A 24300-nucleotide genomic window follows, 5' to 3' on the forward strand; every position below is an offset into this window, starting at 1 on the left:
GGGCGCACGCTGTTGTCCTCTCTTGTGCGATCAGCCAACCCCTGCCGTTGTAATGTAAAGCTGGTAGTATCCTGGTGTACCGCTGTAAAGAATCCGCTGAAAGGACCCGGTTTACATACATCGATGCCTCAAACTTGAATAGTTCCTGCATCGGAGAGATTCTGCAGCCAAATTACGCATGGAATGGTTTTGGGGGGATTGGAGTAGAAATGCAGCGCCGCACGTCCAGCTCACAACAAGAACCATGCCCAGCTTACATTGCAAGCAAATCTATGACATCCTGTTTTATCTTCTACGAGTTTGATATGAGTGAAATTTGTTCGGACACCGACGAGGAGTGAAGACATACACAGACCAGAAGCCGAAGGACGCTGTTTTCGCTGCAGACGCGTGTGTACCGAAAACCTCTGCATTTAGGATTTCGCTCTTCTCTTTTGATGGAGCTGGAGAACATAGTAGCCAACACTGTACTGCTAAAAGCGAGAGAGGGTAAGTTGACACATAAAGGAGCTAAGTGTAAATAGTAAGTAGTCCTGTCTGTGTCACATTTTGCGCTTAATAAGCAGAAAAGGTGGGAACAATCGTAATGACGGCACTAGGTATTCTGCTGACTATACGACTCAGTACAGCAGGTAAATCCTACAGATAAAACAGAAAATGAGTCTTGTGCGATATTACAGACAATATGGACACATCTCATTGAAAACGACTCGTCTGGTGATCAATTTTAATCTAAAATCAATCACACGGATCATTTTATTCTCACCGATTTTGACAGATCATATGCGTTTTCCCACATATGTAAAGGGGGGGTCTGCCTCCCACATCCGCTTTCGCTGTGTGCAAATGAATGCGCTCTTTCGCAACATTATACATGCTGAGGCAAACACGCTGGAGCAGGGGAATATTCTTTTCACAGAGGGAATAAATGAGTGCGCTGGCTGGCATTTGAACGGTGATCTGATGACGTGACTGGTGTTAAAATCTATATGTATGTGGCCTGCGCAGAGAGGGACTCTGGTTATCAGTGTATAAACGGTCCAATGTCTGTGAGGGCCAGATGCAGTTTAACTACAAATGTACATAGTGTCATTGTTGGCTCTTTTTTGAGGAAGACCGGGTCGTGCTGAGGGCAGGAGCAGGTAAACATCATGCAGTCTGACGCCATGACTGTTTCTCTTTAAGTCGTCTGGATGTCCTGAACCTGATTTGGGAACCAGTGGGTTGAAGGAAAAAAAACCCCCGCCAGCATCATACTTCCTTGGAGCTCTGGATGTGTGTCACACTTCTATCTTTTCCCCAATAAATTATGTAATATTTTCCTAGCAGCACTCTACATGCCAAGTAACTCATTTCTGAGGTCTGTCAAACAAGTGCATACACAAGTTTGGTTGCAGGCAGCACGTGGTTTCATGTGGCAATAGTCTCTGTGGGGTTGCGGGGTGAAGTAGGAAAAGACTGCTCCTTCCATTTATCTCAATGATGACATACTGGGGGGGGGGGGGGGGGGTATTCTGCAGTGCTGGCAGAGAGAGTTTCATGGGAATTGATGGGATAATGGAGTGAAATGTTGTCAAAACCCTGACGAAGGATGCTTTGGCCTGCAGGTCAATCTGGATGCTTGTTTTATAGGAGCAGAGAACGACTGGGCCGGGCGAATTAAGCTTCATGAATTAATAAGAGCCGTTAATGACCCATGACAAGTCTTGCTTGTCCCAGCTGCTCCTTTGGTGCTCATCCAGTCCCTGCCCTGTTTGTGTGTGGGAGAGAAAAGGCCTTTCACAATTTCACATTAAGGGATGAGATGGTTCTTTTGAGTTGAAGTGAAGGGAAGCACAACTTTCTCTGCAGCTCGATCAATGGCCCTACAGATGTAGCCACGTGAGAGAAGATCAACAGCTGAGTTCAAATTTGTTGCACTACACATATTAAAAACATGTCACAGGTTGTTGCGAGTGTCCTTTTAACTGCCTGAATCATTGCAGGTTTTATCTTTCAGGGCCCGGTGCCAAAGACGGTGCAGATCCCTGTGTGCTGGTGGTAACTCTCCTGCCTCTCGCTCATATGTGTGGCAGCGAACAGTATACACAGAGGCTGATTTGAGGTCATGCACCAGCAGCAGTGAGAGAATGTGAATGGAGCAAATAAAGTGTTTAGTCCTGTGTTTGTTTATGCGAGTGCGTCTCAAGCCAGAGGTAAAGCGAAGAGGCACACTTTCTTTCTCCAAACGCTCCCAGGGACCCACAACAGGAATGCCCAGTTTACGATTTGCCCTGTTTCATGTTCATATGTCCCCAAATCAGCAAAACAAGAGCGGAGAAATAAAATGATATTCATATCTCTAGGCCAGGAGCAGCAAAACAGGCCCTGTGTCAAGCTCGCATCGCCCTTTGGCTCTTCTGTGTCAGCAATGACTGATCTGACAGTAGTGACAGTAGATTTGTGACAACTAGTCATTGATTACGAGAACCTAGATATTGTACGTTATTAGATTAGATGGCTTAAAGCTTTTGGATCAAAAAGGATTGGCAATCAATACGCTGTTTCATGTTGTTCAGAGTGGAAAATATAACTAGTAAGTTTTATTTGCTTAGAAAAAAGAAGCAGCTCTTATCATATTGAACCATATCCTTCAGTGACTGCTATCTTACATAAAGCCAAATGATATTGTACACTATCAGTCAGATGCAGCCCATAAGCTATTTAATCAAATTGATCGTTACATAACAAACTGAGTGGGCTACTGCCATCCATGCTCCATCTTCCTGTGGAGCTGCTCTCTGGTATCTGCGGAAGATACTTTATGGATGATGAGTATGCAGTGAAATGAAACACCCCAATCTCCAGCGTGGTCATCTGAGTATCATCTGACAGCTACAGTCCTGTTAGCCATGTCAGAGCAGCAGGAAATGGTGTGCTGATGTTAAAAAGATCTTTGTCAGCTGAGGATGTTGGGAGGTCACAGCAGATAAAAAAAGAAGTTCTGTGAAGTTATTCAAGACTGACATGGGTTTTAGTTTCAGTGAGATCTGTTTGGGTTTGCTTTTTTAATGTTAACTGAATACAGGTAGACTAGGTAGCAGGTTTAATACTTGGGGTAGGCTATACTGTATTTTTTTTTTTTTGGTTGGTGTGTGTGTGTGTTACCAGATGAGGGGTGTGGGGGAGAATTCCTTTGTTTAAATGTAACCTGAACCCAGCTGCTCTGACGAGAGCAACATCAGTGCAGTAGACCCTGAGCTGTGTGTGTGTGTGTGTGTGTGTGTGTGTGTGTGTGTGTGCGCGCGCGCCACTGCCTGCCTCCCCATTCACAACTCTTTCTGGCAGTAGTTGCAGATTCCAAGCCAGGCGAGCGAACGTCATCGTCAGTCGAAGTGAATGAGAGTAAGGGGGAAAAACTGCGTTGCTGCGTCTAGATGCCTTTCTTGAATTGCGGTAACAGAGCCGGGTTATTTAATTTGGGCTACTCAACTGAATTCCACTAACTCCATCTATGCCTGCTGGCTTTTGCATTCGTAGTTGTTCAAGTTAAAATCTCTTCCGTTACATTTGGTGTAATGTTCAGATTCAGTGCAGGGAAATGCTTCAGCACAACCAGCACAAACGTGGATATCTCCATGGTAAAATGACCTGAGCAGTGAAAGAGTAACTAAGGTGAGACATAATGATGATGGGAATATGGCAGTTGTTCCCCATTTGTTCTGCCTTTTTTGTTTCCCTCATCATTTTCACAGTCAAACGATTTACATAATGGCATTAGATTGAGAGCCAGACTTGTTGAAAGAATGTTTTTGGAAGACTGTAATCTTCTGCAGTGATTCATTTATTTGTTTTCAGCCTATAGAGGAATCTCTTTAATGAATCTTGGTCCGTGTTTAACAGCATATGCTTTAGATTAGAATTACAGTATAATAATTTTTATCCAAAGCGACTTACAATTGCTATATATGTCAGAGGTTGCACGGCTCTGGAGCAACTAGGGGTTAAGTGTCTTGCGCAGGTACACATTGGTGGATGTGTCGCAGTGGGAATCGAACCCAGGTCATAGACTCAATGAACAAATGAGAAAAGAATCATCACATTAATGATAATGAAACTAATTGTTACTTGCCCTAGTATAATTACATTTCTTAAATAGTAGTTCATTTAGTGGGCCTATTGGTTGTCAAAATGAAAATTTGGTAAAACCATGAAGTTATCTGACGTTGGCCCAGAATGACAATTGTTAAACTCCTTTGTGTGCTAAATTACAAATGAAGGAATCCATAGAGAAAAGCATTATGTGATTAGCACCTAAATATGGTGGCATCCAGTCATTTGGGATCCTCTAAAGTGCAATAGGATTTTCAGAGGCCCAGATTCAGATTGCAACAAGCCCTGATTGGATTGTCTTTTCTTTGACACCAATCATATCATGGTTTTTTTCCACATTGCACTTTCAAGATGATGTTGCAGGTTCAGACGCTACAGGCCAACTGAACTGATCAGAGACCACAACAAACTATGCATGATACAAGATAACACAAGATAACAGGCATGATGTATTTGGCCGTACAAGTGATTTGTTGTCCCTTCTGATCCTCCACCTGTCAACTGATAGTAATTTTGGCATTTATAAAATACAGTAGACACATACAATGGCACACCTTCCCATTGGCTGTATGGGCAGAAACTGGATTTGTGATGCATTCAAGCACAATAAATTATACTTGCTTCATCTCCCCACTTTAGAAACTTTAGTCTCCCTATACCAATATTGTGGCCACATTGACCAATGGATCTACGTGCATATACCTGTGGGTATGTTAGCAAGTACAGAAACACAGATGCTACCGTTTTCTTGTTTACCATTTGAATGCTACTACATGCAAATATTCCACCAAATTAAACTATGGCAATGGACAGAACAACATCCTCACTGAAATGTCTAGAGAAGAATCTTATATTTGTTTGACGAGTTTTGTTTGTTTCTTATTCATGCGCCTAACTATACAAAGTAGTTATTTCACGCTGCAATATTTTCAGCACAGTTTCAGTTGAAATTGAAAGAAAGTCAGTTTTTTGTGTGTAAATCCTTCAGAATTAAAGTGCAGGGACTATTGTATTGGTTCCCCATCTTCAGTTATACTTAGAGATAAGCCAAAGAAGAAGCAGAGATACCCATGTCCCCATCGACAACGCGCCAAAAGGCTTGCTGTGTTTTGAGTGGGAGTGTGACTCATTTTTTCTTGAGTGGAAAATTTCAGCTCTCTGGCTCTTACTATCTCTATTGTTATTGCTGCCTCTACCCACACATACAGTATACATAACTCAGCTGGATGCAACAAGTTCACGCCTGTTCTCTGGGAGTTGTCAAGTGGAATTCTGGGAAATATAGGAGATAATTATCTAAAGTAGAAGTAGACAAGGTAGGCTGAGGGAAAGTGGAAGCAGAAAATTTTTAATTTTTACAGCTTGTCAATAAAGTACTCCAGGAATGCACTGAGCAGCCAGACTGATGATACCTTTTTTCCCCATGTCAGACATACAGTGCATTGCTGCCACAACTCTTTAATGAAACATCCAATGAATATTTGATGTGCATTAATCGTGGAATAATCAATACGGCATCTTATGAAGCTTCCTCCCTAATGTCTCCTGCTGTATGAGGAGCTAAGTGCTAGACCATGTATTTTTTTTTAAACACGTCCATGCAAAATGATGCACACACAACACACAGTCAGACGTGGGCAGGGCAGGAAATTACACATGGCCGTGAAATTTAAGTTAATAAAAATGCCAGTTAAATTAAAACTAAGGGATCTTTTCACCTTGTGTATATTCTTTGGGTGAGGAAATAGCCATGTGTCTATGAGACTTTAGTCCCACCGTATGTTATATGTGAACTTATGGCCTGGGAACAGTTTAAAGTGCATTCTGAGAGGAAAAAACAGTTTATGCCATCTAATATTGTTAAATAAAAAAACTCAAAGAGCTCCGACTCTTTAAGATAGGGGGGAAAAAAGACGAGTAATGCCAAAATGCCCCAGATAAATGCGGTGAAAGCTGAACCACCAACTTTCTCTCAGCAGTTCAGCTCAGTTAAGGCCATAACACACTCTCCAGTACCTTTTTTTTTTTCTTTCTTTTTCTTTTGAGGGATGTTGCCATAACAGGGACAAAGGAAAATGGAATGTCAACATAAGAGCAAGACGTGGAACAAACATCTTCGTGTGTGTGTGTGTGTGTGTGTATTTGGGGACTAAAAGGAAATGGAGAACAACGGCAGGGAATATAGACAGCTTGAGAAGGGTAATGTAATCACTTTAGACCCATTTCCAGGATGGGTTTGTGTGTATGTGTACGCGCATGCACACCCATGTTCAATAATATCTGTCCGCATACAGTGCACCATGTGCTCCATCAGTTTGATAAGTTAGTTTGTTTTCATTGGAAGCACTTTTCTCAATGTTTGCTCACTTGTGATGTAACTGCAGAGTTTCAATCCATGCGAAAAGACATAAAATCATCCCTCACAGAGACTTAGGATTGCATTGCCATAATTTTCGCCCTATCAAAACATTTATGAAGGTGAACAAACACACTAACAATGCGTCACAGTGTAGGAGCGTCCTATTACGCGTAGTTTGATGTGGACTATGCTCTGTCCTGGTTCTTTATGGATGAGCAAACAGCATGTTTTACCCAGCCTGCCCGGGGGAGGGGGGGTTGTGGTGCTTTGATCGCACTGCCCTGGTGGGTTATATAATTTCTATTGAATGCCCCTTCAAACACATTCCATTTTTAATATATTTATAGAGCAGGAAACTGGTGGCACATGACTTTTCCCAGACAGGAAATGTACCCTGCCTTCTGCTGCTTTTGTGAGATCTCTGTCCTTGCATGCAAGTTTTCACACTGAATGTCTTCCAGCACATGGTGGTTCACTTATGAACACGCACACATACACACTGACCGACATAGTTACTCTAGCGACAACTGTCTCAGCTCACCAGCTCTGAGGTCATGGACCGGTTTGACCACCTCAGTTTGTATTAACACATTGCTCCTGGCCTTGGGCTGGTTGCTATTTATGGCAGTAATGTTTACAAGGACATAAAGACAGGAAAATAGACACACTTGTGTATTTATTTTCTTAGAACAAATCTAGCTGTGAGCAACATGTTGCACACTGCATTCTTGTCTAAATCAATCCAACACATGAATGGGTAGAGCTTTCATGCTAAACACAGCTGCATTGTTAAGGTCAACTTAGAGTCAGGTGTTGGCACATAACTGTAGGCTAGCATTGATACTGCTGATAAGATCTCTTTTATTGTCTATGACTGATGTTGAGTTTATGACCCCTCATTAGCAGCCAAAAGAATAGTCAAGTGTTGCCAGGTAAAAGGTGTACGTCACAGATGTTTGCTTTGAGTGCATTAGCAGATGTTACAGCCGGATCATCCCGTAATTATTGCGATAATGAGGAATACGTGGACAGAGATGCTCGTTCAAAATGGTAATAAGGCGGCTGGACAGAGGGACCGACATGACATCATGGTGGAACAGGGCAACAAAGAGCTTCTTCCTGCTATAGTCCTCCCCTTGTGATCAGGTCTGGGCAGTGTTTCCCTCGGCTTCCTGTGGCACACAGACGACACACACAAACACACACTTTTTACAGTTAAACCAAACCTGAGGGCTAACCTCAAAATGTCCTTCTTTAAATAACAAATTTTTCACATGTAGAGATATAAATGGAGGACAATGTTACTACTAAATAAGGCAATAACATTAACTACAGGTTTGAATAAATGAAACCATGTGTAGGGTTTAGTGCAGTGCTGTATTTGTATTACTTTGTACAGGAATATCTAATAAGCCTGTAAAATATAATATATATTTGTTTAGTTAATTATCTTCCACCTTTATTTGACTCTACATCCCTGCTCATGCTGTATACAAAGTAACATGCAAACATTTGCACATTTTGCATATTTGCTGCACAACTCATAAAACGCACAATCTGAAAGGTGTGATTAATTTCTAAGCATCTCCGTCTTTGTTTTATCAAGAGATGGTTATCTAGTACTTTGTAGTGTAGATGTTTCTACCGATAAACCGTATCGGAAAGCAAAACCGTATGTGTATTGTTCTGAGGAGAAGCAGGAAGAGGATATTTTAGAAAGAGTGCCAATGCAAATCTCTCTGCTTTGCTTAACAATGTTATGTTGTGTATTCACCCCTTATGTTTTGCATCCACAAAAACACAGGCCCCTTACCTGCGGCTCCTAATGCAAATACATTTCCAGTATTGAACTGTTGGACATTGTGGGAGAGATGCAAGAGGGAGACTTTGAGAGAACAAAGGTGTTTGTATCATCGTCTGGTGCTGGTTGGCTTCACTGTGTTGGTACCTCGCTGACCACCACGATATGACTCAACCGCGATGCCGACATTTAACAGATCAGGCAAAGGAGGTTATGTGAGAATGAGTGAGAGTTGGATAATCAGAAAGGGATTATCAGTTTTTGGAAACAAGAATGAGATTTGCGACTTGCGGTGCAGGGAGGAGATGCAAAGTGCGAAGAGTCACAGAAATCTTATTAGAATCTCATTTTTTGCAAAGTGTAAGTGAAAACAATAGCACATTCATAGCTCTCCTCTGCCAGCTCTCTCGCGCATTACATTTGGCTGCAGATGTTGTTGTTACATATATGCCAGATGCACAGCGCGAGTTTCAGGATGTGGTTTTAGCTGGTTGTCCACAGCAGATCTAACTGCACGTCTGGAGTGACAGTGTAAGTTGAGGTGTTTAAAACCTCAGAGACCGTGTGTATGTGTGCTACAAACTGGTTAATGGCTTGGATTCTTTTGTGTGTCAACACTTTTTGAATATAACCTCACAGCTAAGCAGGGATGTTGTTAAATGTGTGGATGGATGAGGCCTGCAGAATTGCCCCTATGTGGGTTAAATTGAGCATGAGGACATTACTATAGAGAGGTCACAGTAGAAACAGTGTGTGTGTGCACACAAACAGAGATCTTTAGGATGCTGGTAACCCCCCCAGACGGATGTCGTTCCCTCTCTGACCTTATTTTTGCTTCATTTGACATGCCTTTATGATGTCAGAACTGCTAAGCAGAAACATGAATAAAGGGCGGCAACCACACTGCCCTCATGGAACAAATTATACCGACAAGTTCCTGTGTGGAGCGTACCCACGGCGCAGTGCGTATTTCTACTCGTGTGTGTGACAGAACATGAGAGAATGAGAACTGTTTAATGGAGAAAGAAATAATGGGGGAGCGAAGACAAGAGGGTTTATGGACGACATTTATGAGCATAGTCATACTTTTAATAGCCTAGTTTAGTTAAACAAGAACCCAGAATTACTGATCTAGACATAAAACAAAACAAGTGTAAGTGGAGTCCCCCCTCCCGCAGCTTTATGCCATGATTTTAAAATCAGCGCTTCCTATGATGTTGATATTTACAATCCTTTTGTAAACTTTCCCCCAGACCTAATTTGTTCCATCCGGCAGCATATTTCGCCTTCTGAGAACAGATACACAGCAGCTGACGGCCACCGGCAATAAAGCACAGCATTTTAACTCATTTGAACTGATTGAGGGTTGTGTTTGTTTAAGACCACAGCCATCAGAGATGTCAAAAGACACTGACGCCAGACAGGAAATTACTTGTTAAATCCAGATGGATGAGTCATTTGTATGGGAGTGAATAATTCATTCATAATATTTGCATGTATACGGGAGCTGTTGGGTGTATTCTTGTATGGTCGATCAGGTCTTTGCTATCAAATGGGCCACTGCAACTCAGTGTAAGTACTAAGGTAGTTTCTTACAGCTGAATAAATTAACAAAGTTGATAGAGGTACTAGTAGGAGATTGCCAAGCTGTCTGGATGTTTTGATCTCCACTAACCTTCCCATACTCTAACCCTCTTTTTTTCATGTGTCACGTTTCACATATAAAGTTTTATTCACCATGATAAATATGCTCAAAGGGGATTAGCCCTTAATTGAACATCATCTTCTCTGATTGGTTGCAAGAGAAATTGGGACAGGATAAGAAAGCAGAAAAAACATGTTTCTGCAAAACAAACCTTTTGTTTGTTTTTTTCATTCTGAAGTTTTTTCTTTGCTTTTTTTCTATGAATTTTTCTGCATCATTTCATCACCCCTACATATGCAACCTGTGACAACAGGCCATAAATGTCACTTGGTTTTGGTGGTCATAAAGCTAAAACAGAGGGAAACCACTGATCTATAGAAACATTCTATTTATATGCCCATAAAGCTGTAAACCTGCAAACTTATTCAACTCTGAAACAAAGGGGGTTGTGCAGGCCTGAAGCAGAAAATGAGGCCAGTCGTTGGCTGGCAGCAACTTAAAAGAAAAGAAGACGCTGGATTACAGGAATCCGAGAAAGAGCAGAAGGTGATGGCAGGAGAGATGAGTTACAAAAATCAGGAAGGGGTAGATGAAGAGTGGGAGAAAATGAAAAATAAATAGGTTTGGAGAGCAGTGAGAAGGAAAGAAAACAGCACACCGAATGAAAAAGGAGAAACTACATTATTTGCGGTTGTCTCAGCATTGTGTCAAAGTTGAATGCCTGGGTGGAGAGCCAGTGTTTGGTACAATTATTTGACATGGTGTTGAACCTTCACAGGAAATCTATGCCATTTGGTGGACGCTTTTATCCACCAATGCCTTACAGTTGCATTCAGTGCATTAATTTTTAGCAAGGTGGCCCCCGTGGGGAATGACCTTCTCTGCTCACTGTACTGTTGTGGTTTTTGGCAGACCTCATGTTTTTATTAAGAGATTAAAATATTGGACCACACAGCAGAGTACACTGACGTTTTGTTGTGGAGGCTAACTTTACATATTAACTGTTTTCAGATAACAACTGGTGCTTAAATAAGAAAGTGTGCCTGTTTATAGCTTGTTTGGACTACAGTAATGTTGATGAGGAGCAGGTGCTAGGAGTTAATGATTCTCTCAGGGGATATTTTGACTTGAGTTATTAATACATTCATGCTTGGTGTTTGGGCTACCATTTTGTGTGTGTCAGCTGGTGACGCAGGATCCCTTTTGTCTGAAGACATACTACCTTATAATAAGGGTTCCTACAAGCCTTAAAAAACCCTTCTTTGTGGAAGTGTGCCTGCTCTAATGTAAGCTGAAATCGCATGCCTGAATGACTAGCTTACTGTCTACAGTAGTAGCACATAATTAGCTCCTTTAACTATAATATTATATAAGTTATACATGAGTATGTAAGGTGCTGGATGATACTACATCAGAATTTATCGGTGTTAGCTACTGTCTTTTCTTCCTTCTTTATGTCCTTTTATTTCTTTACCTAACTCCACCAACTCCAACCAAACTCGTTAGCTGACTATGTTAGGGTTGCCAAGCTCATTGGTTGGTACTAATTTGTCTTTTGTAAAAGTGAATGTTTGAAAGTACAAACAACAAAGCAGAAACTAACCTCTGTGTTGCTTGTCCAAGTATGTTTTCTATAGTTAGCATCCGAACAGGGTGTAAATAACATTTTAATTCCATTTTTATTTATAAAGCTTTCCTATACCAGAACAATGCTGCTCTTTGTAGAGGACATTTATAGCATTTAAATGTCCTCTACATCGATCACTGGTGAAGATGCTGACTTTTTTCCTGAGACATGTAGCTTTAGGCTCAGTATTTTTTGCTATGATGCCATGCAGCGTGTAGCCAGCACATGCTTATTTAATGCCCTGTTACATGTTTTAAAACAAGTTTCAACAATTCAGATGGAGAGAGTTTTCAGCCTGAATTTGCAAGCTGATAAAGACAGTTGCCATTTCTAACTGGCAAAATCCTTAGACGTCGACGTTAGAAGTGTTTGTTTTACTTCTGTGAGAAATCAAAGATGCAAAAAATACAATTAAATTTTGAGTTAAACCTTCTGTGTTATCATTGCAAACTGCCTCTGTGCCCTGCTAGTACAGAAAGCTTTAGGGATGTAGTAACAGTAACTGGGGAGGTGGTATTAGCTTTTGGTCAGTTGTCTCAGGTGTTTGCAAGGTCCTAAAAAATTATGAAATCAGTGCTAATAGTTTGTGGGGTTTTTTTCTTTTGTATTAAACGAAAACTCAGTATAATGGTATGAATCTATGCAAATTAAGAAATAATTGCAAAATAATGTGCATTTGAAAAAAATACAACACCTTAAAATCTGTTAAATAAATATTTTTTCATTTCACAGATGGCAAGTGGAAAACTTACATTCAGGTTCATGAGACTGTTGTGGCACCATGTTTGAAATCGTTACCCTCCACCTGTTGGCCACAAGAAACTGGTGGCTGATGGCCAGACCATTGTTCTTTATTTAATGAAAATACAGCACCTAAATTCATCATTCATGAAGGCAGGGACAGTCATGCAGCTGTGTCAGCGTAACTGTTTGAGATGATGATGATATAATGAGTAATAAAGATGACATGTGTGATGTCTGGTATCACATCAAAACATGCCAGTTTGACTCTTTAACCTGTACATTGTTAAATGTAGTCAAATTTCTTTGAATTTAAGTCTTAAGGGAGTTCCTCATATAATATTACAAAGGCAACACAGTGTATTTGAGAATGACAGATAATAGACAGATATTTTTCAGACAGCAGAGGAGCAAAGGATGAGGGAGTAATGCAGGAGGGTTGATGGGAAAACTGCTAAAGCTTTCGCTCAGAGGCTCCAGCATGACATGTGCCTCTTGCATTCCTGGGTTATTACTTAAAGATGTCTGCTTGTCATTTCTTCTCCTGCTCTCATGCTCTCAACGTTGCCTCTCACGGCGAGCAAGCCGCTCGCAGCCAATTTCCACTGCAGAGAGTGGTTAAAGGAAATCCCTGTCAGTTCATTAGAGCAGTCTTCGCATATTAAGAAAAAAATAAAAACGGAGACAAACATGACGTAAGGCACAGCAAGCTGGACTAGATGGAAAACAGTGAAATAAACCCTCACAGTTGTGTTTAATCTCACCCGGTGGACAGTATAAGAGAGGAAAAGGCAGAGAGAGGGAATTATGGAGGCGGTCAAATGTGAATAGAAAGTTTAAGGCAAGATAAACTGGATTAATGAATTACTTCACAGTTGGTTTCTTTTACCAATCTAAGGAGATGATGTGGATGTAAGTGATTTTTTTTCATGATGGTGTTACGTTGCTGCAGGAAACTGATGCATGATTATTCAGAGCGGTGGAATCCAGTCTGGCAAAGTCCCGGGTTGTGATGGGAACTGAGGCGGTCAGAATAGGCTTTCTGTCTGTGTGGACACAAACGCACACAGTTCCACTTTCAGAAAAGCTACTGAGTGAGGAAGAAAGTCAGTAGAGAGAGGAGAAATTTACTGAGGAAGTGAGACGTAATCTATGAATTATATATACACACTGAGACCATGATTTCATTCAGGGGAGAGCCCACACAACCCTCCTCTTTCTCCTACTCCTTTTAGCCATTAGGCGTTCATTTGCTTTTCACTGATGAAAATAAATGTTGACAACTTTACGAGGTTCTTTCGTTGTAACATTTTCACGTCTTGTTTTTCTCTCTCGCCACAGGTGGAGGAGGAAAGCGGAAAGGCAGGAGCAAAAAATGGAAGGAGATCCTTCGCTTCCCCCATATAAGCCAGTGCACTGAGCTGGGAAACAGCATTGGTACGTGTTTGTGTGCTCACCTGTTTGTCTATTTGTGTTTCAAAAGGCTGTGTTTTAAAGTGTGTGTGCTTTTTGTTTCTGCAGAGAGGGACTATGTTGGCATCTGTGAGAAACAGCCTATCGGAAGGCTTCTCTTCCGTCTTTATTGTGAGACCAGAACTAAATTGCAACGATGCATCCAGCTTCTGGACGCAATGGTATACACATACAGACAGACAGACATTGACCATACACTAATGCTAGTAACTAGGAATGTTTCAGATTTCACAGGGCTTAAATAAGAGAAACAACTTGCATTAGATAGTGTTACAGTTCCCAAATCTCATCAGTTATCTTGTAAAAGTGAAGAAAACTGTTAAAATACAAACAATTAAGCATAAATCTAAAAGCACCAGTCTTCTGTATGACTCACCAGCTGGTGATGTTGACTCTCTGCCTGGGACATTTAACCCTAGCATCAGTGTGACTATAGCCTTTTCAAACTATACAAGAGTTTTAGAAAAAATCTGCTTGTCCCGATTTCAGCCAACAAAATCCAATGTCATCGGCTAGAAATTAGAAACTTTTGTTTGCTTCTGGGTTAAATGGAAGACCCATTTAAAAAATTGCTGTGAGGGGCTTAGCGAACGGTCAATTCCTATATTCCCAGGTGTTGTGTATGTTAAGAGTAGCGGTAGCTCTTTCCTGGATTAATACAGGCCTAGGAAATACATACCCATCCACTTTTTCAGTGCACTCACTTTTATTACAGCATGGCCTGAAAGTACGCCAGTGCTGGGTCATGCAGCCAGGGGAGACAATTAAACTGAGTAGTGATTATTCAACCAGCCAGATCCCCCCTCTACTCGGCTTGTTGTCCCCCTCTCCAATCTCTCTCTCTCTCTGCGTCTAGACGAATACCTCCCACATGACACATTTAAGTCTTTATCTGTGCCCAGAATATCTTTGCGGGTATGTGAGACAGGACAGAAAGGACAGCATTGTTTCCCACACCACCCATTACAATCCCAGCACCCCCCCCCACAGAACCAACTAGCCCTAAAAATGACCGTCAGGGGGGAAACCACTTACACACGCTCATCCCAAACACATGTTTGTGCTAATTCTGCAATCCATGTGACAAACTCTGAGGCCACACTCAGTGTTGAGATTTGTACTCACCACTTTACTTACAATAAACCAGGCCTGAGGGCAATTAGTTACAACCACTTGGTGCTCGTATTTCAAATGATAAAATATCATGTGTCCTGTGCAGTTATCTTTATTAGAAACAGCTTTTCTATGTTGTCTAGATCCCATACTTTCCAAAAAAGTAAATCCCAGAAACTAAATTCACTTTCTTTTTTAAAATAGTTTTAGTTTGTTGATAAAATCAAGGAAGTTAGTAAGATGGGAAGATGACTGTGTGTAAAAACACAGAGGAGTGTGGAAACCATGAGGAAAAACATTAACACGTCCATTTTAAAGGAAAAGGGAGTGTGCGTGTTTGTGTGTGCAACAAAGGAAAGAATGTGTTGGGGGTTCCAGTGGTTCCTCTTACATCATGAGAAGGTGTGCAATTCAGTTGTGTGTGTGTGTGTGTGTGTGTGTGTGTGTGTTGGATCCCCTCTGCTTCCAAAAGGCTAAAGGGGACTCTTCTTTTCCCTTGGCTGACCCCCCCCCCCCCCCCACCGGCAACAGGGTGGGATTCAGACAGCTGATTTACTGTGCGTGCGTGTGTAATTTATCCGGAGGCTCTTTCTTATATATCTGTCATGCTCCTATATATTTATATATAACACAGTATGTATATAAATTGTTGGACTTCTTTTGGCTTTGTTCTGAAGTGTCATGACGCTGCTGCTTTTTAAAGCCAGTTTTTCCTTAAGCTCCAGGCTTTTGTGTGATCGTACTGTATAGACGTACGTACGTGTGTGTGTGTGTGTGTGTGTTTTGTAGTGGAAAGCTGGTGACGATGGTGTGACACACTGTGACACTCCAGGACCTCAAGGAATCCCGTCGTGTTTACTGTGTGGTTGCCAGGCAACACAGGACCATGTTGGAAAAAAGCCACGGATAGAAAGAGTAGGGCCAGCGTGCAGCACAGGCGCCATGTTGCTTCCCCCCTTCGTTGAGAAGTTAAAAGTGCTGGCTACGAAAATGCGTCAGAACGCTTTTACCATCATGGCCTCAGCGAGATGTCCAATATGTCCAGCGTGTAACAGCCAAACCTGTTTGTGTCAACGGCTTCGTATGTTCAAACACGCCGCCAAGAGCGGCATATGTTCCTGTGAGAGTGACAGCGACACACACAGAGATGCAGAGAGGGAGAGGTGTGTGTCCTCGTCACCACTAAACAGCAGCTACTCCATCATACAAATTAAACAACAAATCAAACATTATTTTCTCATTAAAGGCAGAGAGAGAATTTGACAGAAGTTTGGATTTTTTTGTTGTTTTCTCAGACAAGCAGAGAGAGAGAGAGAAGGGAAAATTTAGGATCAGGTTTTATTCCCTCTGGTCTAACACCAGATCCTAAATCAACAGCATAATGTAAGAGGATACTTTTAGGTAACAAGTAATTCATCTCAAAAGTCTTCCTCTGTTTGGATATTTATAAAACACTTGAGTTGTGTTTGATTTGTCTTTGGATTTATTTCCGTTTTTGTTTGGACTAAGGATACAGGATGTTGTATGCTGTACAGATCATAAAGTGCTTTGGGGAAAATGAAAAAAATGTAACTTGATCACGATAGGAGCCTTTCTGCATTTGCACAACAGAAAGGAGGCAAAATTCTTTCTTATTAAAGGTTTTAAGTAAGAAATGTTCTTTTCCTAATAAAATGCTGTTATACCACTGCAAAAATATATGTGGTGTTCATCTGGGCTTGATTCTTGTATTTATATGATTCAAAGAAGTAGGCAACTGATATTTGTACAACTGATATTTGTAACCTACTGTACACCTTAAAATTATCATTAATATGTTTACTGGTTTCTCAGTTTCTAATAAAAAAGTCTGCAGTTAAAAATGTTGCACTGAAGCTCTTTTCAGAGTTCAAATGGTCCATTGAAGGTTCTTCCTGATGATTTAAAGACCTGAAATGGTAGGGGAGGATAAATCATTAATAATGTTGTGACTTATAAAATCTTTGTAAAAGGTGACTTATTAGAAAGCAGCATCAACTTCTACTTCTAAGATACATGTGGGTCTGTATGAACATGCTTTCAATACATCTGTTAAACTATTATACTATACACTCTATTAAAAAAACTGCACAGAATATTGTTATTGATGATTTATTTTGTTATTTAGGAAGACTATGAGGTGACACCTGATGAAAAAAGAAAAAGCAGAGGGGACCAGATCATTGAGACATTTCTCTCCAAAGAAGTAAGTTTCTTTATCTGATACATTTATCAACCTCTGAACCTTTTTTGTATTACACCTGTAAAATCCTTTTACAGCGATTGATGTTTAAAACCTGTGGGAAGAAATCTAAGCAGACAATAATGTTGAGTTATAGCTGAATGAAAGCTTCACTAACACTCACAACGTTTCTTTCAAGGGTGTAATTATTTAAGGTAATCATTAAATGTACAAACAATGATGTACAACAATATCATTTACGTACACAATGAGCTGATACAGTGTCATGCTCTACAAAAAATTACGTATGTTTCTCCTTAGTCTGATTCAGTGTGTGTAATAAAAAGTAATGTATTTATGTATGTGTGCGTATATGTCACTGTGTGTGTTTTATATGTGTTGATGTAGTCGCCTCAGCGTGTAGACATAGCAGAGGCTTTTGCAGACCAGTGCCGGGAAAACCTCGAGCTCAGTCCATGTAAGGAGATCTTCAACAACTGCCGCAAGTGAGTCGCCACTCCATCTTTATTCCGTCTCACCTGTCTGCTGGATTCTCACCTATTTTCTTGTTTACCTCATGATAATAATGGAACAAACAGCATAGATATTGCTAACTGAATATTAGCTTGCATCATGTTCTCAGTTGTAACTGTGCTGACCAAGCCCACTCGCTGTGTTGTGTCGGACCAGGGCCGTCCATGACTATCTGAGTGGAGATCCGTTCTTGGACTACCAGAACAGCATGTACTTTGACCGATTCCTGCAGTGGAAGGTGCTGGAGAGGTACGCAAATAAGTTAATTTCAGTGGAGAGGCATATCTGTCAAGTCAATTAAGTTTACAGAGGTTTTCCCATTGAAGTCATGTTATCTGTCCCAGTCTAATAAAGCATTTTAGATCCCCTCTCCTTTTAAAAATACAAATACAGTCTAATACACATTAAGTAGGTTATAATACACACTTTATAAAGTACACCTGTACAATCTAATGCAATTCTGTACAACAGCTCTGCCATAAATTCTACCTGTACAACATTTTTAATTGTCGGACAAAACCTGAACATTATAGAGATCATAGACTTAATAGCAGAATAGTTGTATTGGATTGCAATAAATTGAACTGGTGTACCTAATAAAGTGGCCACTGAGTGTCATTGCCTTTAACACCAATAAGTATAATTTTAGCCTATGGGAGTTCTCCTGATATTTATTTTTTTATATTGGTGATGTGGCTTTTTAAGTTCAAATAAGGAAAAAAAAAATAGTTACCCAAAGTCAGTCCACAGATAACACAACACATATCTTATAAGGTGAAGTAGCATAAAAAGCAAATACTCTTGTAAAAAAATTCTTTAGAAAGTGTACTTAGTTGCATTGCACTTCTGATTTAAACCCAAATGCAATACATTACACCAGTTTGAAGAACAACCAATTGGTAGGTGAATAAACCAGGACTTGGATAAAATTTCACTTCACTTCAGGCTTTTCAGAGGAATATGATGACTCGAGACAGTAAAATACTTAATGCAGAATGCATATCTAAGGTAGTTAGAAGTAAACAGCAGGCTTTCAGAGCAGCCTTGATTGTATCCATGTCTGGACAGTTAAATTGCATACAAGAGGCCCCAACCTCTGTACAGGAAACAGACTCAGAATGGTATTGAGTTCTGCAGATAATATCTCTGTCCTGATCAATTCTATATGAGCGTTTATTAATGGATTTTGCTGTGTCTGTGTTCTGCCAGGCAACCAATCACGAAAGACACGTTCAGGCAGTACCGAGTGCTGGGGAAGGGGGGATTCGGAGAGGTAAGATATCCAATCTCTGATGATAATGATAAATGCTGGTGATGATGATGCTTAATGTATTTGAATAACAGTAATATGCGAGGTACCATTTTGCTTTTCTTCTCAGGTGTGTGCCTGCCAGGTTAGAGCTACAGGGAAGATGTACGCCTGCAAGAAGCTGGAAAAGAAGAGGATAAAGAAGAGGAAAGGAGAGTCCATGGCTCTAAACGAGAAGCAGATTTTAGAGAAGGTCAACAGTAGATTTGTTGTGAGTATTTGCAGCACAGTGGGCTCGACGTTATCTTGCGGTCTCTTTTGCATGCACGTCTGTTTCTTCTGCACGTCTGCACATTTTACACCATTTAACATCATCTCCTCTTCTAGGTGAGCTTAGCGTATGCATACGAGACCAAAGACGCTCTGTGTCTGGTGCTGACCATCATGAACGGTGGAGACCTCAAGTTTCACATCTACAACATGGGCACGCCAGGCTTTGAGAAGGACAGGGTCCAGTTCTACGCTGCTCAAATCTGCTGTGGACTCGAGCATTTGCACAGGGAATCCATCGTCTACAGGTAACACTGTGAATCCATACATTCATATCCTTTAACACATTGTTGAATTATGTTTTTTTTTTTTTTTTTATCACTCACATGCTGTGTTATTTGTAGGGATTTGAAGCCGGAGAATATCCTATTAGATGACAATGGTGAGTTTTTAAACTTCATCATCTTAGATTTCTGGTCATTGCATTGCACAGCATTTTTGTTTTGCTGCTGAGACACCATTTCAAACTACAATAACTCTTCATAATCCACTGAAGTTTGAATAAATTAAATGCATCATACTCATGTTATCATGCTCACCACTGCTATGCTTCAGGACACATCCGTATTTCTGACCTGGGGCTGGCCATCAAAGTGCCTGAAGGAGAACTCATCAGAGGCAGGGTGGGGACTGTGGGTTACATGGGTAAGAAACACGCTTATCAACATTTCCAGGAGTAAATTTCCCTGAGCAATTACCAACCTTTAACTATTAACTTTATCCTGTTTCCCTTTCTCTCTAGCTCCGGAGGTAATAAACAATGAAAAGTACGCAATGAGTCCTGATTGGTGGGGGCTGGGCTGCCTTATTTACGAGATGACGGCCGGGCGATCACCCTTCCGCGCCCGCAAAGAACGAGTGAAACGGGAGGAGGTGGAGAGGAGGGTGCAGGAAGAAGAGGAGGAGTACAACGACAAGTTTACAGAGGACACCAAGGCTATCTGTAGAATGGTGAGCATTTGGAGAAATGTTTGTATGGAGAAATGGATGGATTGATGAATAATTTGATGATTCATCTCTGCTCGCCCAGCTGCTGACCAAAGACCCTAAGCAGAGGCTGGGGTGCCTGGCGGATGGGGAAGCGGGCGTAGAGGCCCACTCGTTCTTCAAAAACATCAACTTCAAGAGGCTGGAGGCTGGAATAATGGAGCCTCCTTTTGCGCCTGATGTGAGTAATTTATACTACTGGACACACTGCATGGTGAAATCTTTCCCACTGCCAAAACATATTCTGAAATATACTTTTGCTGTACTTAGTAAAGACCTTTTGTTTTAATCCTCACACAAACCACAAATGTGTCTTTAAGAATAGCAGAATTTCAAAATTTCAGTATTATAAATGATCTGTTATGATAAACTGCTGTTTCTTTCTTTCTTTCTCTCTACTGTTTTTTTTCCCTCCCTGGACCTCGTCTTTTTCATGGTCCTTGCCCTGTTCCAGCCTCGGGCAGTGTACTGTAAGGATGTTTTGGACATTGAGCAATTCTCCACAGTCAAGGGAGTAAATTTGGACCAAACTGACAATGACTTCTACTCCAAATTTGCTACAGGCAGTGTTTCCATCCCATGGCAGAATGAGGTAAGTGTGTGCACTTAATATGACATTTTAAAATGCTCAGTGCAGTTTGGATAACTGCTGAAAGAATTCACCAAAGCTGACCAAATCTTCTCTCCTCTCCTTCCTTCCTCTCTCCTCCCCTCTCATTTCCTCTCCTCTCTTCTCATTCAGATGATAGAAACGGAGTGTTTCAGAGATTTGAATGTGTTTGGGCCTCAAGGGACGAGACCTCCCGATCTGGACTGGAATCAGCCACCAGAGCCACCCAGACGGAGCCTGCTGGACAGGATCTTCAGGAGACATGTAAGTGGACACAAACACACTCCCCCCCACCCCCACCCACCCACACACACACTCACACACTCACTCACACACTCACACACTCACACAGTTAAATGCATTCGAGGTAACAAATGTATTTCTCTCTCTCTCTCTGCTGCAGCACCCAGAGGTGTCTATTTCCCACAGCCGTGTGCAGTCTTCCAGTGTAAACTCTGTGGACTCCATGTCCAACTCTGCCCCCTAGTGGCACAGAGACAGTGTGGGAGCCACACACTCTCAAAGGGAAGGAGTTGCGAGGGGCTTTCCCGCTGCTGATTGGTCCACAGCCCGGGCCTGAGCAGCAGCCGGAGAAAGCCTGTAAAAGCCTAAATGGTCAGCCCATGGGGGGGGGGGGGTGACCAAGCCCTGAGACCCTGGGCATTTGTAGTGGGTTGGTCAATGTTGCAGAGACGTTTGGAAATATTCAGACAAACCTTTCTTACCCTCAGGACTGTTGGACTGCCGAACAGAGCCACTGATGTTGATGAAAACAGAGAAGGATAGAAAACAAGTTAATATTCAGGGGATCCACTGTATAATAAAGACCACCACAGGGAATAGAAGATGGGGTCTTGGTGAATTTTTTGTTTTTCCACAAAAGGAATTTCTTTTTCACTAATTTTTTTTCTGGCCTGTTTCTTGTACCAATATCTGTCCATCTATCTACATCCCTCCGAGTGTCACCGTCTATACTTAATCTAACTTATTCTTTCTCTCTGTTTCCACCTCCCATACCTCAGCTCACTCCTACAACATTCAGAACACATCACCTCAACAACCTCAACACATAACGTACATTGCCTTGCGTACACTCAGGCCAAAGATTACACTTTTAGTTTTGTGAAACTTTTGTCATGTTGATTTATTGGTTATTGCAGGTTTTCAGCCGTCATTTAGAACCACAGGAGGATCTGAGTGTGTGATCCTTTTTATACATTTCTCTAAATATGAGCCTGCAGACATATCATATTGCTCAAAGCACACATACAGTACGTACATACATACAAAATCAGATAGACAGAATTGTGAGAATCGTGTTGTGTTTTCATTGCATGGAAAAGTGTAAGTATGTACAGCTGTATCCCTTTTTGCTTCTGCATACCTCATTCCACGATCGTATACCGTGCACAGACGTCGCCCTCGGTTAACAGTGTCACTTTATATTTGACATTATGTGGAGTTTGAAAAACAAATTAATATGCTGTACAGAAAGAGAAATCTCTTGTTTTGTTCTTTGCTCAGTTTTCTGCACAGTCCCCCTGGAGTGGAGAGGAACACATGCACTCAGCCCGACTTACAAGTTGCACAATTTGAAATACTGTCATGCTGTTTCTTCACCAAAATCACAATGTTTTTACCTCGGATCATTAAGGCACATTATTTTATTGATATTGTCACACACCGCTTGTTTTGTATACCACAGACTAAAGTGTTCTTGGTCTCCCTATGCCTTTTCCATTTAAAAGATATTGCTGCATTGTTGTCAGATGTACAGGTTTTTATATGTTACCCCTTTTCACTTACTTTTTAACATGCTCTTCAAAATGCCTCACAAATCTAAAGGGTCTTCCTCTTGTGTCCAACCATAATCGAAGACACAGGGTATATGTGAAAGGTTTATCTTATGTGAATTTTATTTTAAGCTGTCCCGTTCATTCGGGAGATGAATGAGGAGAGGTGAGGAAGACACCAGAGGATCCCACAAACACCACACAAAGAAGTGGCCTTCGAGCAGCAGCACAGCTTGTTTTTAAGAATATGGTTTTTTCCTTGTTTGAGGTAATGAAAACTGGTCCATGCAGTAATTAATCGACCATACCAATCTCACACAAGCCTGTTTTTTTGGGGTTTTTTTTCTCTGCGTACTTGATGTAAAAGGGAGAAAAATAATCTGAATCAGACTGAAGTGCCTCCTTGTTAGCATGATCTCGCAGACAATGCCCACACAGACATCAGCACTTTGTTTATTCTCTGACTGTCGTGCTCTGTTTGTTTCGCTGGGGAACCTGTCAACACACAAATACACACAGACTCACAGTGTTTGTTGGAAGTGAAGGAAGAAGGCGGAGGAACCGATGGAGAGGTGCGAGTCAATAAGGGAATTCTCCTTAATGTGATGTTGCTGAGTGCATGTGAAAGCCATACCCACTGTGTCCTTCAAGTCCCAATAAACTCTGTGCTATAGTTTGAGTACTCCACAGTATGCCTTACTCTTTATTTCTCTGGCTCCTCTGCCCTTGTGACCGTGATCCATCCATCGTCAACCACTTATCCTGCATACAGGGTCGTGGGGGGCTGGAGCCAATCCCAGCTGACATCGGGCATCACTCCATCACAGGGGGGAGAACAAGTATTTGATACACTGCTGATTTTGCAGGTTTTCCTACTTACAAAGTATGTAGAGGTCTGTATTCATCATAGGTACACTTCAACTGTGAGAGACGGAATCTAAAACAAAGAAAATTATTAATTTGCATTTTATTGCATGACATAAGTATATGATACATCAGAAAAGTAGAACTTAATATTTGGTACATAAACCTTTGTTTGCAATTACAGAGATCATATGTTTCCTGTAGTTCTTGACCAGGTTTGCAGTATTTCAAGTACCCACTGGGGATGCCTGAGGGAGAAAGACTTGGCCATAGGCACACAATGGTAAATGTGTTTTAACAGTTTAAAGACAAAATACGGCTTCCATAGTGAGAGCAATGTTGATGACTTTCACTGTAAACATAACCTCTCACTGGCATATCAAAAGTGTGCTTTGAATCTATAACTGGTTTTATTAAGGATAGGTTCACATTTTTCTCTCCAGAAACATATCGAAAGAGATTTTGGTGGAAATCCACTGTAAAATATATTAAAATAGATTTCCAAGTTCAGCCATAGTTGATATGTTTGCATTAAACAAATCAAGAGGATTTATTCCAAAGTTTTGTTGTTTTTAGAACCAATTTCATAATTTGTATTACTTTTCCTTCCACCACAACTGACTGCGGAAGAACAAAGAGGGGATTTAATTCTAATAACACTATAACTCTGGAACATACTCACTTGATTTGACTAACTCAGACTGCTGAAGCATCATATTAGTTTCAGCTGAGCTCACAGTGTTGCACAGAGTGAGGACTGTGGAGTTTTCCCCCCATAATTTACATTTAAATTTCTTATTTCTTTTTAGTGAACAGGAGGAACATTTCAAATGGGCATGTTTTGTTTTAAGATAGACTTTTCCCTCAGAGCACCTATTTTGG

At 41.1% G+C, this 24300-nt stretch overlaps 1 protein-coding gene across 2 annotated transcripts; it reads left to right on the forward strand.

The window, feature by feature from the left end:
- Positions 1-23241, forward strand: grk5l (G protein-coupled receptor kinase 5 like). Of its 2 annotated transcripts, XM_038703148.1 has the most exons (16): positions 1-489; positions 13607-13702; positions 13787-13899; positions 16998-17075; positions 17460-17557; positions 17742-17834; positions 18795-18858; positions 18965-19105; positions 19222-19412; positions 19509-19546; positions 19720-19809; positions 19907-20115; positions 20195-20332; positions 20606-20743; positions 20894-21025; positions 21165-23241. In XM_038703148.1, the coding sequence occupies exons 1-16, from the start codon at positions 438-440 to the stop codon at positions 21246-21248; spliced, it is 1755 nt and encodes a 584-aa protein (XP_038559076.1). In that variant the 5' UTR covers positions 1-437; the 3' UTR covers positions 21249-23241. The 2 variants fall into 2 exon arrangements, with proteins under 2 accessions (XP_038559076.1, XP_038559077.1); XM_038703149.1 differs by lacking the exons at positions 1-489; positions 13607-13702; positions 13787-13899; positions 16998-17075 and having other exon boundaries at positions 17695-17834.
- Positions 23242-24300: the final 1059 nt, after the last annotated feature.

Source organism: Micropterus salmoides, unplaced genomic scaffold (assembly GCF_014851395.1).
Source record: "Micropterus salmoides isolate LMB-PRFRI ecotype aquatic unplaced genomic scaffold, ASM1485139v1 Ms_hic_scaffold_7, whole genome shotgun sequence".
Taxonomy (NCBI): Eukaryota; Metazoa; Chordata; class Actinopteri; order Centrarchiformes; family Centrarchidae; genus Micropterus; species Micropterus salmoides.

Bases quoted from the DNA above. Each gene is read 5' to 3' on its own strand.
- grk5l (XM_038703148.1), top strand. From the start codon at position 438: ATGGAGCTGGAGAACATAGTAGCCAACACTGTACTGCTAAAAGCGAGA. The intron at 490-13,606 runs GTAAGTTGACAC...CTCTCGCCACAG, and splicing joins ACTGCTAAAAGCGAGAGAGG to GTGGAGGAGGAAAGCGGAAA. The intron at 21,026-21,164 runs GTAAGTGGACAC...TCTCTGCTGCAG, and splicing joins ACAGGATCTTCAGGAGACAT to CACCCAGAGGTGTCTATTTC.